General features: G+C 37.5%; 1 protein-coding gene across 3 annotated transcripts in view; it reads right to left on the bottom strand.

The window, feature by feature from the left end:
• The window catches only part of znf462 (zinc finger protein 462), a 96733-nt gene that overhangs the window by 13701 nt on the left and 58784 nt on the right, over positions 1-24248 (bottom strand). For all 3 annotated transcript variants that reach the window (XM_015337355.2, XM_006627049.3, XM_015337362.2), the window contains exon 7: positions 23764-23955. In XM_015337355.2, coding sequence (XP_015192841.2) covers positions 23764-23955 — 192 coding nt within the window. The remainder of the gene's footprint in view (positions 1-23763; positions 23956-24248) is intronic.

Raw genomic sequence — 24248 nt, 5'->3', positions numbered from 1 at the left:
AGCCAAGCATGTGAGAAACCCAAGCTTACATGTAGGAATTCACACTGATAGTTGCATCAATGTTCCTTGAGATGCATATATTTTACATTTGTATAATTAAGAAAAAAGCTCTGCAAACAAGAGGGAACAATTCTGCCTATTTTCTCTTTGAGTAAAGAAGAGGGAGAGAGAGAAGTTTATTTGCCATACGTGCATGTACATCGGAATTCGTATTCACACTGTTCTCTTGGGATGTGTACAGTACAATAAACAACACTTTCACACTATATGAATATTACATTACAAAGCAGTAAATAATAATAAATAATGGTTGTAAAAGCAGTAAACAATAATGACTGTACAACAAGGCACAAGATACAACAGGTAGTACAACAAACACACAGGACATTAAATAAGTGGTAGACAAGTAAAAAGTGCAGAGTGCAAAGGTTTATTGAATTATGAGGCATTATACAGTTAGCTGTTTATGATGTGCAATGTCATAGGATAGAAGCTGTTCTTAAGCCTAGTGGTCCATGCTTTAATGGTGCAGTACAGCTTGGTCAGGTTGAGATCCTGAATAATGGAGCAAGCTTTATTGTGACAGAGGATGGTGTCTCCTTGGGAAGTGTTTCCCATTCTCCATCCTAAGTGAATTCCCTTTAGATTCTATTAATGACCCTGTGGAACAGTCCCTATCAATGATCCTTAGAATTGTTTATCCTGAAATCAAATCTTATCTGTTCAACAGTTAAGAGATTGAACTCCCTCAACGTGTCTGTAAGTGACAGACCTAAGACCAGAAATAAATCCTTTTTGTAGTACACACATTAAAAGACTGGAGTTTTCTTAGGAAGAACAATCACTATTGGCTCATATAGTGTACATATGGTGTCTGTGTTTTCCTCAAATGTTTGTAATAAATAACAGTACCAAGATATTTATAACTGTTGACAATTTAATGTTCCTTAGTGACTGATGACTCCCTCAACTTTCTATAATAAATTATCATGTTTTTGGTTTTTGACACAATAACCTAAGGAAGGAGTTGTTACATCATTCAACAAAATAATAAAAGCCAGCAGCTATATAACCCTGCAACTCACAACTGGCAACCCACTTAAGTTAAGGAGGTGTGAGCCTGGCCTGTACCTGGATGGGAGACCTCCTGGGAAACACCAAGGTTGCTGTTGGAAGAGGTTGCTGCTTGATAAAGTGTTAGTGAGGCTGGAAGTGTGCGCTCATCGTGCAGTCATTACATTAGCAAAAAGGCACCGTTGTTTGGATGAGATGCAAAACCAAGTTACTGCCTTACTGTGCTCATTAACAATCCCAGGGTGTTTCACAAAAAGAGAAGGGGTATTACAAAATTTTTTCCATTGGCCTTTACCAATCTGGCCTCCTTATACTCCCTATTTATGAACTGCCTTCATTACTCTGTTCTCCTCCCCAGTGATAGCTGATGTTTGGAGAGCATACTGGCGTACTATGGCTGCCACTGTATCATCCAGGTGGGTACTGCACGTTGTTGGTGGAGTCACCATTACTTGTAAAGTGCTTTAAGTGGAGTGCCCAGAAAAGGACTACATACAGATGCAGCCATTCCAAATGCGCGGTATAAACCCATACAGCATGCAATAACCCACAAGTCATTGCGTTGCACCATGGTACGTGATTGGCTGGCCAAAATGACCGACAGGCGCACTCGTGGTACATTGGTCGTTAGTGAAAAGATTTAATCATTTAATCTCTTTACTGTGCATGTTTTAATCCACTTAGTATTGAATATTTATATATAACTTTACAACTAAAAGGACATTTTAGTAGCTGAGCATAAAAAGAAGAGGAGCATAACACGTCTGATGGTCATAAACAATACTAATTTAGGAACATAAACATTATGTAAACTGTATATGGCTGGTATTGGTAGTTTAAAGAAAAATACACACCAGTATTCCACTGTCTTCCTAAACATTCTAAGCATCAAAGTCTTATATGTGGTTATTTTGGAAAAGAAGGAGTTTTTACATACTCCTTCTGACCATATTAAGTTTATATACTTTATAAAAAGTTATAATGTTTTAACCTTTTCTAAGAATACGGTCGTTATCGGAGTAAACAAAAGCATACTTTTAGAATTTGATTAATAGGGAATATAATATGGAATCATGTATCTAAAGAAATTAATTACGATACAATTATAGTAGTATTTATAATATACTGTAGCTCAAATAGTAGTATAATACACTTTCTATGGATGTGTGCCTCAGTTTCACTCCTTCTATGTGATTACGTCTGTAGCATGATGGCTTAAGCTTGTACCTTAGATGCCTGAGGTCGTTTGAACCCAGCTGTCACCATTAGTTTTCTTTTAACAAATAAACATTTATTTGAAAAACTAAAATAGCAAATATTATGGACGCTATATTGACATTTTTTATATTTCTAAATTTTATTACATGTTTGAAGCTAAGTCATTTATTAATAACGAATAATTTGAAGCTGCTATAGCTGTTATGACTGATAATAAAAATTATCGACACTATATTGAATTTGTTGGTATTTATAAATATCACAGAACGTTCAAAGTTAAGCGAGTTAAGTGATTACCATTTTCCATGAATACTTCCGCTCATTCCGCTCAACAATCTTAATCTGTTTTTTGCCTAAAAAATTATGCCCGACAAAGTGAAGTGACATTAACTAGCAAAGAGAGGACATTAGCTAGCCAATATGATAAAGGAATAAATGACTTATTTTTTGTTTATTTAAACATGCAATATCGGCCAAAAGTGTATGTAATGTCGGCCATACAGTGTACGCAGTACTGAAGCTGAAAGTTTAGCCTTTGTCACTAATGTGACCACTAAATAAAGACATAAATATTTAATCCCTATATTACAAACAAAGCGTTTCATTTTGTCTATTGCTACAATATCGACAGTTACAAGGAACACGTCAAAATGTTTCCAAAATAACCAAAATTTAACGATTTGAGAGTTTTGATAATAGAGAAATCATAACAATGACCCCATGTTGCTTCATGCTTTTCATGTTTACCCAACTGAAAGAAGGAAAACTGATTCGACACAAAAATACTTTATTTTTTCATTGACAAAAAGTAATGCCACACTCTCGTTTAACCAGATTGTTTTGTTTCTGCACAGACTGTTAAACCAGAGGAAAAGAATGCCTCTTTGGGCGTTTATAATATAATATAGAATAATAGAGAGTTCCCATCACCCCCATCTTGATTAAAATGGCAAACGTGTTTAATAAAATGCTTTTTATTTACAATCTGACAATGCAAGACAGAACTCAAATTGAGTTCCACACATCCACAGTGGTGGACAGTGTGTTATTTTGTCAGTAACCTGCTAATCTGCTTAACACCTGTAGAAAACGTGATTTTACTTCTGTACGGAATGCGTGTTAAGTTTACAAAATTAAAGTGTTTCAAATGTTTAATTGAGAAGTAAAAAAGCTTACACAATGACTCAAACTACAGTATGGAAACACGAGTGTTAAGAAGTTGTGGTGCTCTAGCAGTGCTGTCCTGAGGCTAGCCATTGCCCAGTGATACAACTTTAATATAAACAAGATCTAATATCTGGTGCAATTTTTACAAAAAAACTTATTTTTAATTAATCGAATCCCAGGTGTGAGCTCATAAACCCTGAATTACGTACTATGCCTACGGCTGCGAAACACCTGATCATCTACTGTAAAGCTGCCGGTGCTTTGTGTATATTCTAATTGCAGCGGGGGCAGGGTGTGTGGGGACTGATTAAGGCTGAAATTGAATTGGGGATCTGTATTCTTCACACCTGAAACATTGTTTTCTCTGAAAGCGTTTTCTTCAGTTTTGCTGATCCTTTGCTGCCTACACATGCTTACACAGCTCTCTAGGTGAATTCTCGTACTTGACTGAGAAAGCTTTAGAGAACTTAACATTTTTATTATCAACAAATTGGAGGAGTGTCAGCTGTCAATGAGAGCACCCCCCACCCTTAGGCTGGGCAAACGATTTTTTTAATTTTAAAAAATAAAATAAAAAATGAGATATAATGTGTTCCTGCTTAACTTAGACATTGCATGACTTTAAAAACTATAAAAACAGGTTTCGATAGTTAATTTACTTCATAATTAAACATTTAAAATACATGAATTTCATAAGGACAACACACATCTCGTTCAGAAAAAATCATATTCTGTTATCTTCCTGGAATGTAGAACAGATCAGCAGGTCTTTTTTTCCCCAATTGCTTTTTTCCCCTGTATTAATCATATTGGCTAGCTAATGTTCTCTCTTTGCTAGTTAATGTTACTTGTGGCTGTGTTTCTGCATTGCGTAGCAACGAAGGACTATATTCTCAGGCGGAGGAATGTAAACAGCTTAATTTTTGTGTTAAATAAATTGGTAAAATTTAAATTAATTCTATACAGCAATTGCATATATGGGGACCATTTTATAAAAGCAATAAACGTGGATATAGTCACAGTTAAAAGGTTTGCGGGCCCTCCGCATCGCGTCGAGCCTAACAATCTGACAATGTAATGTGACAAACATCATTGTGACAAACATAGATCTTTATCTTTGTCTTCTAAGTCATTTAACTCTTAATTAAAGCATAGCTTTTTCACCATTTAGATGTATTTTTCATATCATCGTTAAACAAAGCAGGAGCATATTGTTTAGGAGCATAAAGCAGGGAAGGGGGATGGGTGAAACTGTTACCTGTCCTGCCTCACAACATTGTCCAATAATATTCTTCTTGTATTTAATTTTTGGTTAAGTAGGATTTCAGCTACAGACCATAAAAAAAACAGGATTCACTTTTTTCTGTCTCTTTCTCACCTGCTGCGATTCGGGTGTTAATAAAACGTATTTACAAAGAAAGTGGAATACAGTAATAATACCAGCTATATAAATACATATACACTATTTAGATCCTTAAATTAATAGTTATAATTTCTTTAGATAGGTGATTCCATAGTATATTCCCTAATTAAATTCTGAAAAGTATGAGTTTCTTTTATTGTGATAATGAGTGAAAGTATTCATGGTAAATGGTAATCACTTAACTCACTTAACTTTGAATGTTTTGTGACATTTTAGCAACAAATTCAATACAGGGTGGATAATATTTATTATCAGTATCAGTAAATCAGTAACGACAGTAGTAGCAGCTTCAAATTATTCGTTGTTATTAATAAATGACTTAGCATCGAACATGTTGTGATATTTAGAAATATAAAAAATGTCAATATAGTGTCCATAGTATTTGCTATTTTTATTTTTCAAAGAAATGTTTATTTGTTAAAAGAAAACTAATGGCGACAGCTGGATTCGAACACCGGACCTCAGGCATCTAAGGCACAAGCTTAAGCCATAACGCCACAGACGTAAACACGTGGAAGGACTAAAACTGAAGCACACATACCCATAGAAAGTGTATTATACTACTATTTGAGCTACAGTACATGAACATAATTATAATGTTATTAATTTCTTTAGATATGCAATTCTATATTATATTCCCTATTAACCAAATTCTAAAAGTATGATTTTGTTTACTCTGATAACGAGCGTATTTGCAGAAAAGATTAAAACTTAACTTTTGTACAAAGTATATAAACTTAATATGGTCAGAAGGAGCATGTAAAAACTTTTCCAAAATAACCACATGTAAGACTTTGATGCTTAAAAGTCTAGGAAGAAAGTGGAATACTGGTGTGTATTTTTTCTTTAAACTAACAATACCAGCCAGTTTATAGAGTATACAACAGTATACAGTTTACATAATATGTTTATGTTCCTAAATTAATATCGCTTATGAGCATGTGAAAGGCATGGTAAATCGGAGATAATCAAAACTTACTTTGTATGATTGGAAACGAATACGTGATTGGATTAACAAAATATTGTGGTGTTACTTTTGTCAATGAAAAAATAAAGTATTTTCATTTACAAAGACGGTTACAAAGAAAATGGACCACAGTAATACTTTTAGCTTACAGCCTGTAAGCTCATTCATTACAGGTCATTCATTATTAATACTATTAGTAATATCTTCTGTGAAGACTTTTGATGCATACAAAAATTCTGCATAATTAAAATATTTATGATAAAGGTGGTAGGTTGTGTACTTTTGTCCAACTGAGCAATCTTGCTTTTATAAAATATACCAACTTGTTTAATGATTAACATGCTGTAATACACATTTTAAATTTATATAAAATTGAGTATAAAACTTAAATTCTTAATTGAAAAAAGATTGTCCTTCAGCAGGGACCGAGATTTGAAACCATGCGTTTTCTGGCGACAGCTCAAAAGCTGTACATTAGCTCCACCTGGCAGTGATTCTGGATACTATTATCATAACTGCGGTATTATTCGGTATGATGCGATATGGCGCCTTGTGATGTGACACGCCCACAACGTTTTACTGCAGCGTACTCTGCTGATTTTGAATAGCTGCATCTGTAAGTATAAGGAATTATTATTAATCCACTACAGGCCCATGTTCAGTGTCTGTCTTGGAAAAGACTGTCACAAGAGCATTTTCCCTCACTGTTTGTGATCTATTGGTCAAAAAGTCGAAGATCCAATCTACAATATTCAAGTCAACATAAACATCTGAGGGTAATTTGAGAGCAAGACTAACAAGTGTGGTTGAATGCTGTAAAAGGCTGATGAAAAATCTATGAATAAAAGCCTGAAGTGTCATTGGACCTTCTAGCTGTGAATATAAGAAATTCAGTAATGTGAGCGTAGCATCTTCAGATTCTCTTGTAGCCCTGTAGGCAATCTGCATTAAATTCAGTAGGGGCTCTAACTGTTGAATGACAAATATTCAGAGATATTTTCAGAATATAATTAAATATAGAACTTAGCTTTTCACCATATGACCTCAGTACCTGCCCTGAGCACTGTTTGAAAACACAGTGTATCAAGTTTAACCTTGGTGGTAGCGATGAGCTTCTCTTTAAGTTCCTGATTTATCCACTACTCATGCTTGTCAGACTCAAAGTAAAAAATACTTCATAAGCCAGCTCTTTACTTGTGTTAAAATCATTGATACTTCAGATCTTCAGAACTCCTTAACAGCCTCATTATCCTGTTATGAAGCAGTGTACTTATAGCACAACAGGCTCTTCAGCAATTTGTTTACCCATAGTTTATTATATGAATAACCTTTAATGGGTTTCATAGGAATCACTGTTTCTTCACAGAAAGATATGTATCTAAAAACCACATCTGTGAGCTCATCTAAATTGTCACAAGATTCTAAAACAACAGACTAATCAAAACAGCCCTGCAGACACTGTGTGCTGTCATCTGACCAGACCTTGACTTGCTGCACTTTCTCCCTCTTCAGTGATCCAGAGTTTTATTTTGAGTTGGGTAGTTGATATATTGGTAGAAATTGTTCAAAGATGTTCTTAGCAGTAGTTGAAATCACCTAGAATCAAACTACGTGCATCAGGGGGAAGACACTGCAGAGAGTGAATTATATTAGAAATACTCTAACCGCATTCGTTTTTATTTGCTTTTGGATAAATGTACAAAACACTGATGAATATCTGTGAGAATTCTCTGGGTAGATAAAAAAAGGTCTTACTGATATTGAGAGCAACTCACTATCAGGCAGACAGAGCCTCTCTTGCACCATGATTTTGCTGCACCATCTTTTGATGACATAAAAACTGCTCATCCCAGTGTTTTTCTTACTACTGTTCTTTTTCAGTCCAGCCTGAGGAGGGCACCAAACCCATCCACAGTCAGGTCCTAGTCCCAAGTTTCTGTAAAGACCAGTAGGCCAGCATCTATGCATTCATGTAGAACATTAATTAGAATGGGATTATCGACAACAGAGGAGTCTGGCGAAGATGTTGTTTATTATTCCTCACATAGGCTCCTACCCTTTTCCCAAGCTTGTGCCTGTTTTTTTTAATATTGTTTACAGTTTTTTTCCTCAGTTTTTGTGGAGATGTTTTGTGCAATAGAGTTCTCCAGGAGTATGCTGACAGAATCAATCTGCGGACCTGGTTGATTCTACTGTAGCAGGAAGTCCCTAGAGTATCGGTTCAGCTAGACCGTGTTTAGGTTAAGAGAGTCACTAAAAGTAATAAAAAAGTAGCTCCATTTTCTCCATTAATCTCACAATGAACTTGACTGGTTACAAACTCACACAGAACTTACGGTTTCTTACCACCAAGAGACACAAATAACCCTGCTACCAGTCATTACAAGAACAGTTCCCTCATACTCTTCTTTTTATGACTGAAGTACGGGATTGCAATAATATTTGCCTCTATTGTAATATTCTTTTCTGCCTCTCTCTTTTCAACTGAGACATCTTTTTTCAGCTGCATCTGCAGGTGTAGATACTTTTTCTCAATCACAATCCTTTATGCAATCTGTATAATGCTCTATTCTGATTTTTTTCTTTAAAAATTCCATTAAATCCTTTAGGTCACATTTTCCTGGATATAGACTTCACTGTCTTAGAAATGAATTTGTTTTGTGCCTTTTGTATTATGTTTGTAAAAGTATAATAACATTTCTCCTACTGACTCAGCCCATCTGTTCGCAGTTCACACCTTGCTTCATTCCTTCCTGTTGTTCAACTTTCAAAACTTTCTAAGTATAATATGGTCACAATTTCCTAGTTGTTCTATGATGTACAGTGGTATGAAAAAGTAAGTACATCCCATGAAAAGGTTTGTCTTTTTTACATTTTTGGACAAAATGATATTTGATCGTCATTTGAACAATAGTGTTAGATAAAGGCAAACTAATTTAAAAAAAAATTCCTTGTGTGGGAAAAGTTAGTACACGCCTACCTTTATCATTCCATCAAATGCCTCAAATTAGAATCAGGTGTACCAAAACAAGTGCAAATGATTAGAACATCATTAAAGAATAACTCAAACCTTTGGTCTGGCGGTTAAAGCCATTTCCAACCAATTTGTCAATCACTCCACTGTCCGAAAGATCATCTACAAATGGAGAAAATTTAAAACCACGGGCAATCTATCCAGGCCAGGTTGTCTCACCAAATTCACAAAACAGAAACAGACTGCACAACTTTGCCCTACATGCAAGATCAGGAAGGAAGAAGCCTCTGCTCTCAAAAAAGAATATATATTGATGGAAAATTAAACGCAACATTTTGTGGAATGAGAATACTATAGTTATAGCTAAGGTACTTTCACAAAAAGTTGTCAATTTGTTTTTAACCCACTGACCAGCAATACAGCTTGTGCAGTGAGGCATTGCAACTTGCCAATCACATGAAAGCTAATTAGGTGCACTTTTATCCAAAGGGTTCCAGGTGGAACAATGCCTGATCATGTCACCTTTAAAAAGGCCTTAATTCAAAGCTCAGGTCACTATAAGACAAAGGCCACACTTAGTTTTCTGTGAATTCCGTAATGCCTCAAATGTCACCAGAAGCAAGGGAGAGGGCCATTGGCATTCTGCAGGCAGGCATGCCATGTGCCAGCGTTGCCAGACACTATGAGGTAAGCCACTCCACTGTGTCCTGACTGCAGAGAAGGTTTCAGCAGACCGGCAGGACAGATGAACGTCCAAGATCCGGTCGCCCTCGAGTGACCACACCAGAGCAGGACCGACACATCAGACTGGTCCATCTGAGAAATCGTTTCAGATCTGCCACCTGTACTGCTGCTGAAACTTCCAGCATACACAATGCCTGCATCAGTGACAGAATAGTGAGGCTCTATGCTCCTGGCCTTAGAACAAGGGGACCTGTCAGAAGCCCTCTGCTCACACCTCCTAGACATCACACCTGACCTGCTTGGGCAAGACAGAGGCTGCGATGCAGTAGCATCAGGTCCTCCTGTGAAGGAGGAGGTGTTGTGTTTCTTTTTTCCATCAGTATGGATTCATGACTGACGTTTGCCAGACAACACCTAGGTGAAGATCAGAACTATTGGAACAATGTGCTCTGGACAGATGAGACAAAGGTAGAGCTATTTGGACACAATGCCAGAAGTCATGTTTGGCGAAAACCAAAAACTGCCTTTGACCAAAAGTACCTCATACCAACTGTAAAGCATGGTGGTGGAAGCATCATGGTTTGTGGCTGCTTTTCTGCCTCAGGGCCAGGCCAGCTAACCATAAATTCCACATTGTACCAGAGAGTACTTGAGGAGAATGTGATGCCATCTATCAAAAAGCTGAAGCTGAACCGTAAGCGGACCTTGCAACAAGACAATGACCCAAAACACTCCGCAAAAGAATAGTTCAAAAAGAAGAAAGGGAGAGTTATGGAATGGCCAAGTCAAACCCTAGATCTTAACCTCATAGAAATGCTGTGGAGGGACCTGAAGCGGGCAGTACATGCAAGAAAGCCTCAAACATCACACAGTTGAAGGAGTTCTGTAAGGAGGAGTGGGCATACATTTCTCCATGTTGATGTAGGAGACTGATTAAAGACAATTATAAGAAACACCTACAAGAAGTGATTTCTGCCAAAGGGGGAAACACCAGCTATTGAAGCTAGGGGGTTTACTTATTTTTTCCACAGCAGTCAATTTCTGACTCTTTTTGTTAAATAAATGATTTCAAAGAATAATTTTTATTGTTATTTGTTAAATTAAATCACCTTTATCTATCAATATTGTTTAAATTAAGATCAAATATCCATACATACAAATATGCTGAAAAACACCTTTTCCTAACTTACTTTTTCACAGCACTGTATATGGCTGTGTGAATACATGAAGTCAATGAAAGGATCTTGGACTAGTCGGCACTTTTACAAAATATGTTAATAAGCAATCATTAACCATTACAATATCAATATGTATGTGTAGAAAGTTAAAATCCTAGCAATTTAAAGACACCTTTGCTACATACCTTCATTATCTTGTTATGCAGTAATCTACTTGTGCCTATATCTGTATTAGTTTGTCCATAAGCATACACCTGTTGAAAAAATATTTTATTATCCAGTTCAAATCATATATATTGTAAAGTGAATCTTTAGATCCAATTCTTCAGCTTGGACTTTATTTTTTTATAGTACCACACCACCACCTTTTTTCCCACCCTGTCAGTCAGAAAACATGTTTGTTTGCATCATTCTCATCTAACCACATTTCAGTTAATCCTATATCACAGCTCCCAGTTAGTGCAGTTGCTTCATGTCCTTGCATTTTAACCCTTAAACTTGTATTGAGGTATAATCATTTAAGAATGGAAAAGTTTATTTGTTTTAGATAGTTCTTGGTGTGCCCTAGGGCTTTTCTGATCCCGCCCCTGAAATTGACCTGTTTGAAGTTCCCTGCCCCTAGTTTAAATACTCCTCAACTACTATTCACATACAGTACTTTTTCCCAGTTGACCACTGCAGATATTTTACCCCTAAGCCTACAAGGTAATCCCTTGAATTTGTCACTTAGAATCATCAGCCTGCGTTTTCCTATGTCATTTGTTCCTTCATGAACCAACAGCCTGTCCACTTGCTCATGGAGATCTATAACCTGGGCACCAGGAAGGCAACACATCATATGAGACCCCCTATCACTCATCGTGCACACCACTATACCCCTCTCATATTTGAGTCCTCCACTACCTCCATATCTCCCAGTTACTTAGAGTGGACCTGTTGGTGATCTTGAAGGCCATTAGTCCTCCAAGTTTCATCGAGGCAGTCAGTGCCTAGATCTGTCTCCAGTCAGGCCTGGAAGTGATTAGACAGAGAATCTGAGGTCTGAGCTCGGGGGATGCAGCCTCTGTGATTTGTGCACATCCTTCCATGCTACAGTCCTTCTGTTGGCAGAAGGCTCCTGCTACCCTGTGCATGTCATGTACACAATTTCCCAAGATGCTCAATCAGCTGACAGTGCTCACAGATGAACTCTCCCTGGACAGCTCTCTGTCCACAAAGCCAATAATACTATATAATGCAATGGCCTCATATTACCATTTATTTTACCAGCTTATTAAATAAAGCTTGATTTGAATTTGTTTTCACAAAAAGTTTTAATGATTTCTGACTGGCTACTTGCTTCCCGTTAAAACTACTGCTATTAAGCTATTAACCTAAAACTGAGAAAAATTACAAAACTCAACAGAGTAGACAAAGATCAACAGATAGCAACCAAAAACTCCCTATTCCTCTGGTCAGTCCTACACCACTGTGCGTTATATTGTAGTATTACACACCATGAAGTGGAAACCTAAGACAAAGTATAAGAGACAGAGTATGAGTGTATCGAACCCTTGTCCATTCCAAGTCATCCTTGTATGCTCCCTAATCTTGCACCATGACTAGGTCACTCACTTGGCTGTCTTCTCTAATTTTGCAGGATATGCAGGCAATGACACATTCTTAACTTCCCAGTAAGACAGTGGCCTGTAAATTCAGACTCCAATAAACCAGTGCAATTTATTCTTGACTGGTAATCATGAATGCATAACCTTCTTTTCCTGCATAAAAAATCCATAAGTAATCAAGCAAGTAAATGAATAAAGTAATAGAACGGCCAACTATCTAAAATCAGATATTTGGCTGTTACATTCCAAGAGGCATGCTTTTTTAATGAACTTCTGATGAGTGAGAGTCCCATAGCTAAATTCTATTCTATTGAACCAACCTATTAAATTAAAAACTCTATTAAACTCCAGTTGCACTATTTAAATTTCCATGCATACATCAATATGAAGAAGTTTGTGTAAAATCTTTTAGTAATGTAGTAGTACATTTTTGCCAGTTATTGCTGAGGCCAAGCTGTCAGAGAAAAGCAAACAAAATGAAGTGGGGGAGTATCATTATGCATAAAGATAAAGTGGGACATAACTTAAAATGGAAACATGTGGTATCTTTTTGTGGAGAAAACATTTAGATGCAAATAACATTCAATTTATCTCAAAGACTCTTGATTCCTGATTATACCCACTTGTAGGGTTTGATATCCAAATCAAAATGATACCAGAGGAGACTACTGAACAATTATTGCTTTTAATGTATGAACTTTAAAATGCTGACTGCTACAAAGGAAAACAGCAATATTTTCTATATAATCTAATTTATTTTTAATTTTGTAGGGGGTGTTGCAATGTAAAAGGACTAGTTCTTAAAGGTTTCACTTTTTGTAGAATATTAGATCTTACATGCTTTTGTATTTTATCTATCTGTGCAATTAACTCAATTGCTTCCCAATGGGACGCATAAATGTAGGGAAATTTTCAGTACACTGTTGCTAAAGACATGTGTACACATATATCCTTATAAGCAGTGTCACTGAATTGAGATCACTATGACCAACACCCTATGGAACAAATAATTTTTAAGAATGAATGGAGAGACACATCATCTATATACAGAAGAATTTATCTAGAATGCTCAAAGTGTCGTGTCATACTGGAACATCTGCCGCAACGTGCAGAAAGGTCCTTCATAACACCTTTTTATTTTATTTTTCAAAAAGTACTGCACTACTTTGTAAAATTGCTAGGTAGCAAAGTTAATCAAGCTGCATATTGCTGTCACACAAATATTATTTTAATAATAAAAATACAATTATTATCCCATTAGTGCTTTTCTTTGCTAAATCAAACTGTACAGAAGCACTATCAGAATATTTCAAATTTTTATTTAGTTCTGTTATTAGTTTTTGTAAATATATCAATATTTTTCATTAATTATTCTAATGGCCATCGAAGCAGCTGTCAGCAATGGCATGGTCAGGATTTTAAAATTGGGATAGCAGGGACACCAGCATAAAACAGTGATCCCAAGGTTGTTGCGGGCAAAAAAAAAAAAAGAAAGCTGGAAGTGTTGCCATTTAACAAAGCAACCTGAGCACAGACGTTTGCAGCCACCAGCCAAGAACTTGGCATGACTGATGCCCCTTTCATTAAGCAACAAACTACACACAACAAACAGAGATGCACCACCTATTTTTTTGTTTGGAGATTACTAATATGATGAAATACATGCGGCTTACACCATCCTAAGTGACATACAGCATGGCATATTTAATTGAATCAATATTACAATTGCTAGGAATAGTAGGAATTGCATTTTTTGGAAAGTAACCTCTTGCGACTTAAGCAAAAGGTTTATGCTACAATGTGCTGGGCAAATATGACCTTCATAAAGTTGGGCCATAGTTTTTACAATTGAATATTAAATGGTAATTATGTTAAATATTAAAAGTCCTATGTAGGAATATCCTAAGGATAAGTTTTTTTTTTCCTTTGAGGCACCAGGACGATGTGATATAGAGCTAACAATCTTAATCTTTAAGTTCAAGTATGTTTATGTTTCTACAGTGAAAAGCGGCACTCTAAAGCTTTTGTATTAGGACAAACTGCCAAAGTTTACTATGATATGTAAGCTCACAGTCCAGAAAAATAAAACCTTTCCTGTACCCCGTATTGGCCTTGATTATTGAAGCACAATATGTTAGAGCAATAATTAATTTACTACAAGTAAATTGTTGTTCCACTTTCCCACTTTTTTACTGTTTTATTTGTCAAACCCTTTTTTAGCTAGCCCTGCTCCTTAAATTTATACTGTGTATTAAATTTGAAAATGTACTATATTTTCCTATTTAAGAACTTGAGGGTCAGGTAACTCATACTACAGTTAACCTGTCTCACTGAATCTATTTTCACAATTCATTTGTCACACAGCTCCATAAACTTGTAATCCCTTCCTCCCCACCCGGAGAAATATCTTCTTCTACTCCGAGGTGTGACATCACCCTTTGATCATTTCATTAATTTGATTGCTGAATTCTAGTACAACCCTATACTGGATAAAAGTGCTTAGACAATGGATGGATTGGTGGATGTATAATTGTAGAAAAATTCCAATTCAAATACAATACATAATATATTCTCTTCAAATTTTGTTAGTAAACAAAAAATATTTTCAAATATTACTGTATGTGTGAAACGGTATTGTTTCAAATTCTGTCTTGCAGATTATTATTAACTACTTACAGTAAGTCCGTTTAGTACATAATGCCAGCAACAAAACATATAATTCAATTTCCTGGTACTTTCCATTGTTTATGGAAACATGGAAATGGCATAAAGATGTCTAAAGAGAAAGATACAACCACATTTGGGTGATGATCTTAAGTTGTAGGCTACAGTCAAACATCCAAAAGATGACCAACCAACCAGGAACCTGCAGAGTGTGGAAAACCACTCAACCTGATGACCAATCACATGCAATCATTTTTTCAGGTTAAAAGTTACTGCACAACTGCTGTCTCGCCCTCTACCATCAATCGAATTTTGGCCAGCTGTCAACAAAACCTCGTGGGTGCCACTATTGATGGCTGAGCCTCAGGACTTAAAAACTTTTGTCTGAAACACAAAATTAATAGAGACCCCAATGCATAAAAAAATTATCCACACACTTGAATTGATTAATTTTCAGAAGTAGCAGTTACATGTGGAAGAAACTGAGTTTCTCCTCATCATTGTGACTTGCCTGGACCAGGGTCAACTTTGAGCATGAACTTTAAAATCTAAGTCATGCACAAAGAGCTCCTTTACGTCAGCTCTAACGAGAGCTGCTCCCCAGAGAACTGACTGGTAGCACAAAGGTACAGCAGGACTTTCTCTCTCTCCCACTTCTTCTCTGACACTGCAGAAATACTTGAATTGGCATGAGACAAGCAAAAACTGATTGACCATCACCTTGATGAATACCTTTAGCTGTTGCTCTACGCAAGATTTAAAAACCCATTGTTGCTGGAGTATTCATCATTATCAATCACAAGAATTAACATATTCTCAACATATTCTGATATCATTTAATCCACATTAGAAAATGTATTTACTTTGGGTATCTGAATGTTTAAAAGGTATACAAGACCTAAGAAGTAAGAAATTATGACTAATATAATTAATGTTTAATCCTTCAATTCTGCATTGTCTTAATCCTGATATTTTTCTATCTTGATAACTCTTCATTAAAGGATAAGCGATTTTGTATCCAAGCAGATTGTTTCTTGTATTATTATTTTTGTTGTTTTTTATATGAATGTTTGTATCCAAAAATGTATATTGTGTATTTTGAATCCATGTGCAGACTGTTTATTATTCTGTTGACTGCCTCCTAACAGACAAGGAAAAGCTCATGGAATTTATGGTAATAATTACTAAATTGTGCCAGTTAAGTCACACTACCCTATAATTTAAGGCGATGATTTAAATTTAACGGGAGTGTCTCCTAGAGACCTAAGAATTAAAGTATTATTTTTAATACTTAACTAGAACTATTTTATATTATACCCAATTTGGAAAAGACAATTGTGTTTTTCATGTCTCAGCTCACAGTAAAGAAACTCTGCATACTTACACAGTAAGTATGGAGTGGTGGCACTGTGGCTAAGGATCTGTGCCTGTGGTTGGAAGGTTGCCGGTTCAAATCCCACGGCTGGCAGAGGAATCCTACTCCATTGGGCCCCTGAGCAAGGCCCTTAACCCCAACTGCTCCAAAGGGCGCTATATAAATGGCTGAGACTGCACTCTAACCCCAACCTGACCCCTGCTTCTCTCTCCCCATCTGTGTGTCTCATGGAGAGCATGCTGGGATATGGCAACTCACTGAAGCTAAGCAGGGGTGAGCCTGGTCAGTACCTGGATGAGAGACCTCCTGGGAAGACCTCCTGGCAACTAAGGTTGCTGCTGGAAGAGGTGTTAGTGGGGCCAGCAGGGGGCGCTCACCCATTGGTCTATGTGGGTCCTAATGCCCCAGTATAGCGACGGGGATACTATACTGTAAACATGCACCGTCCTTCGGATGAGACGTAAAAACGAGGTCCTGACTCTCTGTAGTCATTAAAAATCCCAGGGCGTTTCTCGAAAAGAGTAGGGGTGTAACCCCGGCATCCTGGCCAAATTTCCCATTGGCCCTTACCAATCATGGCCTCCTAATAATCCCCATCTATGGATTGGCTTCATTACTCTGCTCTCCTCCCAACTGATAGCTTATGTGTGGTGAGCGTTCTGGCGCACTATGGCTGCCGTTACCTGTAACAGTCCCCATTACCTGTAAAGCGCTTTGAGTGGAGTGTCCAGAAAAGCGCTATATAAGTGTAAGTAATTATTATTATTATATATATTGCTCTGGGGGTTCCCTCACCTCAACAGAATATGCACTGTAGGTTTAAATTTTTCAAATTGACAGAAGAGCGGCTACAAAAATGGTTAAAATCTGTGACATAAGGAAATGTGAAACACCAAAAATGTATGTTTAGCATGAATTGCTACATGGCACTGTGCACGACGAGTTTATGGGATAAAAAAAGAGAGAAAACCACAAGCAAGATTAAACTGCACTACTCTCTAAATGTATTCACACTCCAAAAACATGTTTTATGTAAGTAGTAATAAATGTATACTTAAATACTAATATAAGTTAGCCAAACTTATCAAAAGTGAGGTCCTTAGAACAATAGGTCATATTTTAAAAAATAAAATCCAGCAAAAACAAATCTACAGTAACATTCTGCTATTTGTTAGTGCAATGGAAGCCTCTGAAACAACACAGAGGCCTCCAAAGGTTTCCTGTTTCCCTGAGGTATAAAAGGTGGTAATACACTGTAAACATTCAGTAGTAGCATCTTCATGGTTAAACTGCAGGCTTTAAATACTTGCAGAGGTCAGTGCTGCGGGATGGATATAAAATAAACAAAACAAAAGGCTATCTACCACTTTCCACTATAATGTCCATTATTAAGACTTTTAAGGCTACTGGAATTATTGTAGCCTCCATGGCAGGAACAGGACACAGGTCTATCTTGCAAGCATATGACCAAAACTATAACACTTAATAGTTTGCAAAACGCAAATCTAAAGACAACAGTTGGGGATTTGTAATAGATATCTGCATCAGGATAAAGTATTTGGAGCTGCCTGCATGAATGTGGTATTCATAACTGGGTTGCAAGTGTAGCGGCGAGGCTTATTAATAAGGCAGAATTAAGTGTTCTGAGCCTTCCCAAATGAGGCCCCATTTCTCTGTTCATCTCTGTGGTGCAGCCACAGAGAAACCATTCATGCAAGATGTTTTCTTTTGATAAGGACAGCTCCCAAAGGGGGATGCACTTAGCTAAGCCTGGCTATCATGATCAATGGTCATCCATTGGCGCCTATCTGTCTAGGGAGTGCCAGTTGGACATCTGGACTGCATTACTAAGTGTCAGGAGTAAGTGACTCATATCTCACCTTGATCAACCAATCAGGGACTGGTAGGGCCGAGTAACCCACGTGGGACTCTGATGCCCATGGAACTTTCAGCCAATCAATGAGCTGAAGTTCCTCCAGGTAAAAACAGGCAACACAGAGAGCCTGTGAGATTCAGATTCAGATTCAGATTCAGATTCAGATTCAGATTCAGATTCAGGGAGATTCAACGAGATTCAGATTCAGATTGAGATTCAGCAATTCTAAAGGGAATTCAAAGGAGAATTCCAGGGCAGGACGGCCCAGGAGCAGAAGGCTCCCAAGGGCAGGACATTCTCGCAGCGCGCCTCCTGACTATCCTGAGACTCAGCCCGGACAACCACGGAACGGCCAGTGTGTCCGAGTGCCAGAACTTTCCTTTGTTCTAAGAGTCTAGAGTGGAGGTTGCCAGAGAGTAACCAGCAGCAGGCCTCGTGAACAGGTCGGAACTGTGGACAGCTGAATTACTATTCAGAACTAGCTCTTCATCAGGAACGAACCGGTCCTCTTCCTGACTTGCTGGGACCCACAGTCATCTTTTCTCCTGTGCACAAACTTTGCTAGTTAAAGCCAACACTAACTAGCCGGTCAGTGAGCAACAGCAGCGCACCGTCGCAAGGCGCACAGCACAGCCTGGCACGGAGCCAGAGAGCGCGGATTGGACAGCAACAGCCTGCAACTGTTTCTTTGTGCCCGCAGGAGATCTGAATCCCCAGAGATTGGATGAGTATTCAAGTTCAATGCATTACAGCTCGAGAATTCAATCGTTATCCCAACCAGTTGATATCAATTTAATTCCTAAGAGTTATGTACTCGTTTTGAGTATCTAATGTAGACGTTGTAACCAAGTTCATTTACGAAACGGTCTTAATGAATGATATACTGAACGTATGTCCTCTTGATATGTGTAACACTTTGTAACTGATTGAATATATATCTTTTGTATTCTGATAACCCTCTCGATAAGATCTGTTAGGTTTATATGCATATTCTATGCATTAATAAATGTATCCTCGTGTATTAGTACCTGTGTGTGCGCGTTGTTTGAGTTATGTCGCATGGTTGGATTCTAAAACCATCAAAAGAATCAACTTTGTGATTTACTGCTACAATTAATAATTGTCTCAGTAAATGCCCAAACCCTACAGAACTGGTGCCTTCAGAGAGCCACTATGATTACATATTTGGCGTGCCTGAACCGGGTTTTCCCTACACAAGGTAAGCCTCTCTTGAGGGAAAACTACAAAACAAAGAACACTTGACAAAGAACATTTCAATTGCAACTGAAATAATGTCTTATGTTCCCATGAAACCAAAATTGAGCTTTTAGGACATGCTCATCGGCATTATGGTTGGCATAAAAAACAAGAAGTTCAAGCTAAGAAAATGCTCAAGCCCACTGTGTAATAATGAGGAGGTCTATCAAATATTGGCTGTTCTACATCTACGTGTTCTGAAGCCTTATTGTCAAGATAAGGGAACATGTACCAGGACATTTTGGCTTGACATCTGGTTCCTTCTGCCAAAAACCTTAAACTTGGCTGAAATGGACATTCCAGAATGACAGCAATCCAAAGCACACATTCAAATCACTAAATGCACTCAAAATAAATGTTCTTGTACAGTCATTTCAATCTCCAGACCTCAATCTAATTGAACATTTGTAATTCTAACAGTTCACTGACCAAAATAATGGGTCTTATGGACTAACAGAATTCCATCCTACGTAAAAAAATTGGAGAAAATACAGTCCATAAGATCACATAAGGCTTTTTGGCCTTAATTCCAAAAGATAATGTTTGGTGGAAAACCATTTTTGGGAAAATTGGCCCTGGTGTGTTCTTTCAGGTAAGGTGTGTTAAGTCACCATTCGGTCACTTCCTAATCTTTTAAACAGCTTTCCAAAATGTGAATACATGGATCTACCCTACAGTATTAACACCAGGCCATAATTTAAACTAGACTAAATTAGAATAATTTAAACATCCTTAAATGCATTACTCATCATACTGCAAGAAAAACAACTGCATTAAATTCATATTGTGCCACTTGTGTAAGAACTGCTGTCTCACATGTCACGTCTAACTTTTTAGATGCTGCCACATGCTGCTATTTATTTTTAAATTAATGTATCCAATGTTGCCTTACCTTGCTTTGGGCCTGACTGCTCATGAAAGTCTATCACCTAACAGCAGAGCTACGTAGCACCTGCCTCTCTGTCATTCATCAGTGAGCCAGGGATCACTGAAGAATGACAATACGACTGAAAGGTGATGCACAGTGAAATGTATTCACATGGTACCATGCTTCCACCTGAGCAAAGGAGAGTGACAATAGCTGGTATAAAACTTACCCAATGTAGCACACACAGGAATTTTACAATGGGCTCAAGAGTTACTGGCACCCTTGATAAAGATTAACAAAAAACATATACAATTACCAGCAAATATAATTAGCTACATTTTATGCCCCCCTCAAATTAGGAAACTACAGGCTTTTATTCTAATATAATTATTTCAAAACAAATGTTCTTAAAAGAGTAATACACATTTTGTCTTTTAAAACATAGATGTTAAATGTATTGGATTGGATTATTGGATTGATTGTTTCTATTAGTTGGCGAAACCTCCTCTGGCATGGATAACACAAAGCCTTTTCCTATAATGTTTAATAAGATTGAAGAACACACTGGGTGGGATTTTGGACCATTCCTCTATTTAGAAATTTTCTAAATCCTTGACGTCCCTAGGTCTACACTTATGGACTGCCCTCTTCTATTCAGAATAAAGGCTTTCTATTGGGTTTAAGTCCAGAGACTGTGGTGGTCATTGCAAAACGCTGATTTTGTTTTCAGTCAACCAATTCTTTGTTGATTTTGAGGTGTGTTTAGGGTCACTGTCTTGCTGGAAGGTCCACCTACGAACAAGTCTTTCTTGCAGAGGCAACCAGGCCTCATTTTCTTTTGGCCAGAATATCCTGATATGCAATAGAGTTTATAATGCCATTGAACTTAACAAGGGCAGTGGTAAAAAAGCAGCTCCACAACCTGAATGATCCACCACCATATTTTATGGTGGATATAAGGTTCTTCAATTTGTAGGCATCCCTCTCTAACATCAAATGTACTGATGGTGTGAGTGACCATAGAGTTTAAGTTTGGTCTCATCTGACCATAGAACAAGGTTCCAATCAAAGTCCCAAAGAGGTTTGTCAGTAAGGGTTTTCTTCTGGCAATTCTTCATAGCCTGTTGGCATGGAGGTACCATCTAAATGTTGATTTGTAGACTTGGTGACCCCAAGATGCAACCAGACACTGCAGTTCTCCAACTAGTTTTCCTATTTTTAGGCATACAATATAGCTCATTATCTGTTTATCTTACATGGCTTTTTATTGTTCATCATTATCAAGGGTGCCAATAATTCTTTGGGCCAATGTACATATTCAAAACAACCTCCCATAAACATAAACTCTTTATTTAAGGCTATTGAGTAATTTGCATCAGTCTTTAGGTACATTACAATTATGACTTCTTTACACTCTTTTTGAGCTTGAAAACAATGATCTGATGCTTTAGACCTGGGGTTCTTAACCTCAACCAAAGGTTAACACACTAGGGCAGTAAACGGGACACATACCCAGGTTCACGGTGGTTACACATCTACGGAAAATAACAGAGGTAAACAATTAACTATTCTATACACTTGCACAGTTAAGACTATTTACATTAACAGGGTGACTTAGTGGTCACTCTGCGAGCCCACAAACCATCCCCCGGCTACTACTCCCAGTCTGCCCAATGGTGTGCTTGGAAAGGGCGCTACATTAATTTCTACTGGGTGGGCCACAATTGCATTCATATTGGCAGGACTTTTTTCTTTTGTGCAAGGTAGACATGATTAGCCTAGCAATGGAGCGTTTTGGAATAGGTGGCACTGGAAGAGTAAGAGCTAAAGATAACGTGGAGAAAAGCACGGCAGAAAACTCAGAACAGAAAAAAATGAAGAAAATGAGAATATACGATGAAAAGCACCTAAAGTACGGATTTACAAGTGATGGAGAGGATGCACCTATATGTGTGGTTTGTGGTGAAGTGTTGGCTAAGGAAAGCCTCAATCCTCTACTTGCAGACCAGACACTCGACCTTGAAGTCTAAACCTATTGAGTATCTTAGCTTCTGTAGCTTCCATTAAAAAAAATGGAAGCTACAGGAGCTAAGATGCCAACAATCTACCCTCCAAAAAGCCACCACTGTGAGCCAGAAGCCACTTCAGGTGTTTTTCGTCACTGGGAAGGCACACACGTCAGGTGCCTTTTTTCTTACCATGCACTTAGGAAATGGTTTCAATCATGTGCGGGAAAAGCACTGCAGAGCAGCTATCATTGATATCAGTGTCAAATGATACCACGTCTAACCGCATTGGGCGTATGGCAAGAGACGGGGAAGAGCAGGTGATCGCTAAGATAAAATCTAGTGTGTATGTTTCTTTACAACTTGACGAGACCACCGATGTCTCCGAAGATGAGCTATGACTGGCAAACACAGTGAGCTAGTCACGAAGGTACAGGCTGTTGCCTGTTCGCTTTGTAAACTAGTAATGGATGAAGCTGTTCGTACTATAAATTCCATCAAGGCCAGTGCAACAAGTGCACAACTTTTAAAGTTTATTCCAAAAATTAAGATGACTGAAGAGGCAGCCTTACTAACTGTGGAATAGTATTCTTAAAAATATTAGAGAATCTGGCTCTGTGGATATTTTTAAACGGTAGCTCAAAACTTATAGAATTATAGAATTTCAGTGCTATTTGTACTGTTTGTGCATGGTTCTTTTATTAATTGTTGTTAATTTTAAGTTGATAACGTTTTTTATTTTTTTGTAACAAGCTCTTTGAGTTGCAAAAAGTTTTTATGAATATATTGCTATATATTCATATATTAATGCTATATTAATTAAAATTATTAATATTAATTGAGTAGACCTACAATTCATACAGATTTTTAAATCTATCTGTGTGCAGGGGGCGGGGTTGGAAAATATTTTGAACCCCAAAAAAGGGTCACACTCTCAAAAAGGTTAAGAACCCCTACTTTAGACATAAGCTCACTTGGACTCAAAGGTATTACCCACGTAGTAATTTTCCGTGAAATGCAGTCACAAGATAATTCTCACAACCGCGTTTTATGTACCTATCAAGCAAAACTGTAAATTTAGAATCTGTTTGTCCCTTATGTTGGACTACAGAGCAAGTGACATCATCCTTGATGATTTAACATTGAAGGCAGAGACTGCACTCTTTATGAAAATAGGGATATACTAATAAAAACATAACTAGCAAAATAATGCAGGGAAGCTTTAGCAGAAGCAGATGGAATAGACCATTTCTATGTCAACGTACTGAAGCTGCATTTTATTTCAAAGTTGTCAGACAAACAGCATTTTACAGGAAAACAAAACAGCAACACAAAACGTTTAGAACATGAAAAACATACTGAAATCTGCTCTGCTTAATGTAATACATGGGCAAATAGCATGGAGAAATGGAGGACAATACTTGCCATCAGATTCAGGGATTATTAAAGTCTGCTCTGTAGCCTGGGGATGTTTCTGAGGTCTGAAGGCTCCCTGAGTGGCAGCACGAAGCTTGGGCAGAGTGAGTGCTTCTCCATGAGCCTTCAGAGAGTGCTCCTTCAACTGGCTGATCGTCATGGTGGAAAAGGAACAGGACAAGCACTTATAAGTGTTCTCACCTGTGCAAACAACAGAAGAAAATAAAGTTTACAAATCAGAGGAGGCCATTTGGCCAAAACTTGCCATCAGATTCATTGAATCAAATCATGCAGTAAAATTTCTCCTTTCCCTTATCCCAACTGTTTTTTAAGTTTTATTTTCAATTTCTTTTTATTTCTTGTCAATGAACCAAGAAATTCAGATGTGACCTATCTAATTGCAAGAAACATGAACTGAAGACACACAAGAGCCCTCACTTTTGTCATTTCCAAGTTCCTCTTTCAGACAAATTATTCAATGAAAAAATTATGTC

Source organism: Lepisosteus oculatus, chromosome 3 (genome assembly GCF_040954835.1).
Source record: "Lepisosteus oculatus isolate fLepOcu1 chromosome 3, fLepOcu1.hap2, whole genome shotgun sequence".
NCBI lineage: Eukaryota > Metazoa > Chordata > Actinopteri > Semionotiformes > Lepisosteidae > Lepisosteus > Lepisosteus oculatus.
The sequence above is the reverse complement of the archived record's forward strand: the minus strand, read 5'-3'. Positions and strand labels throughout refer to the sequence as shown.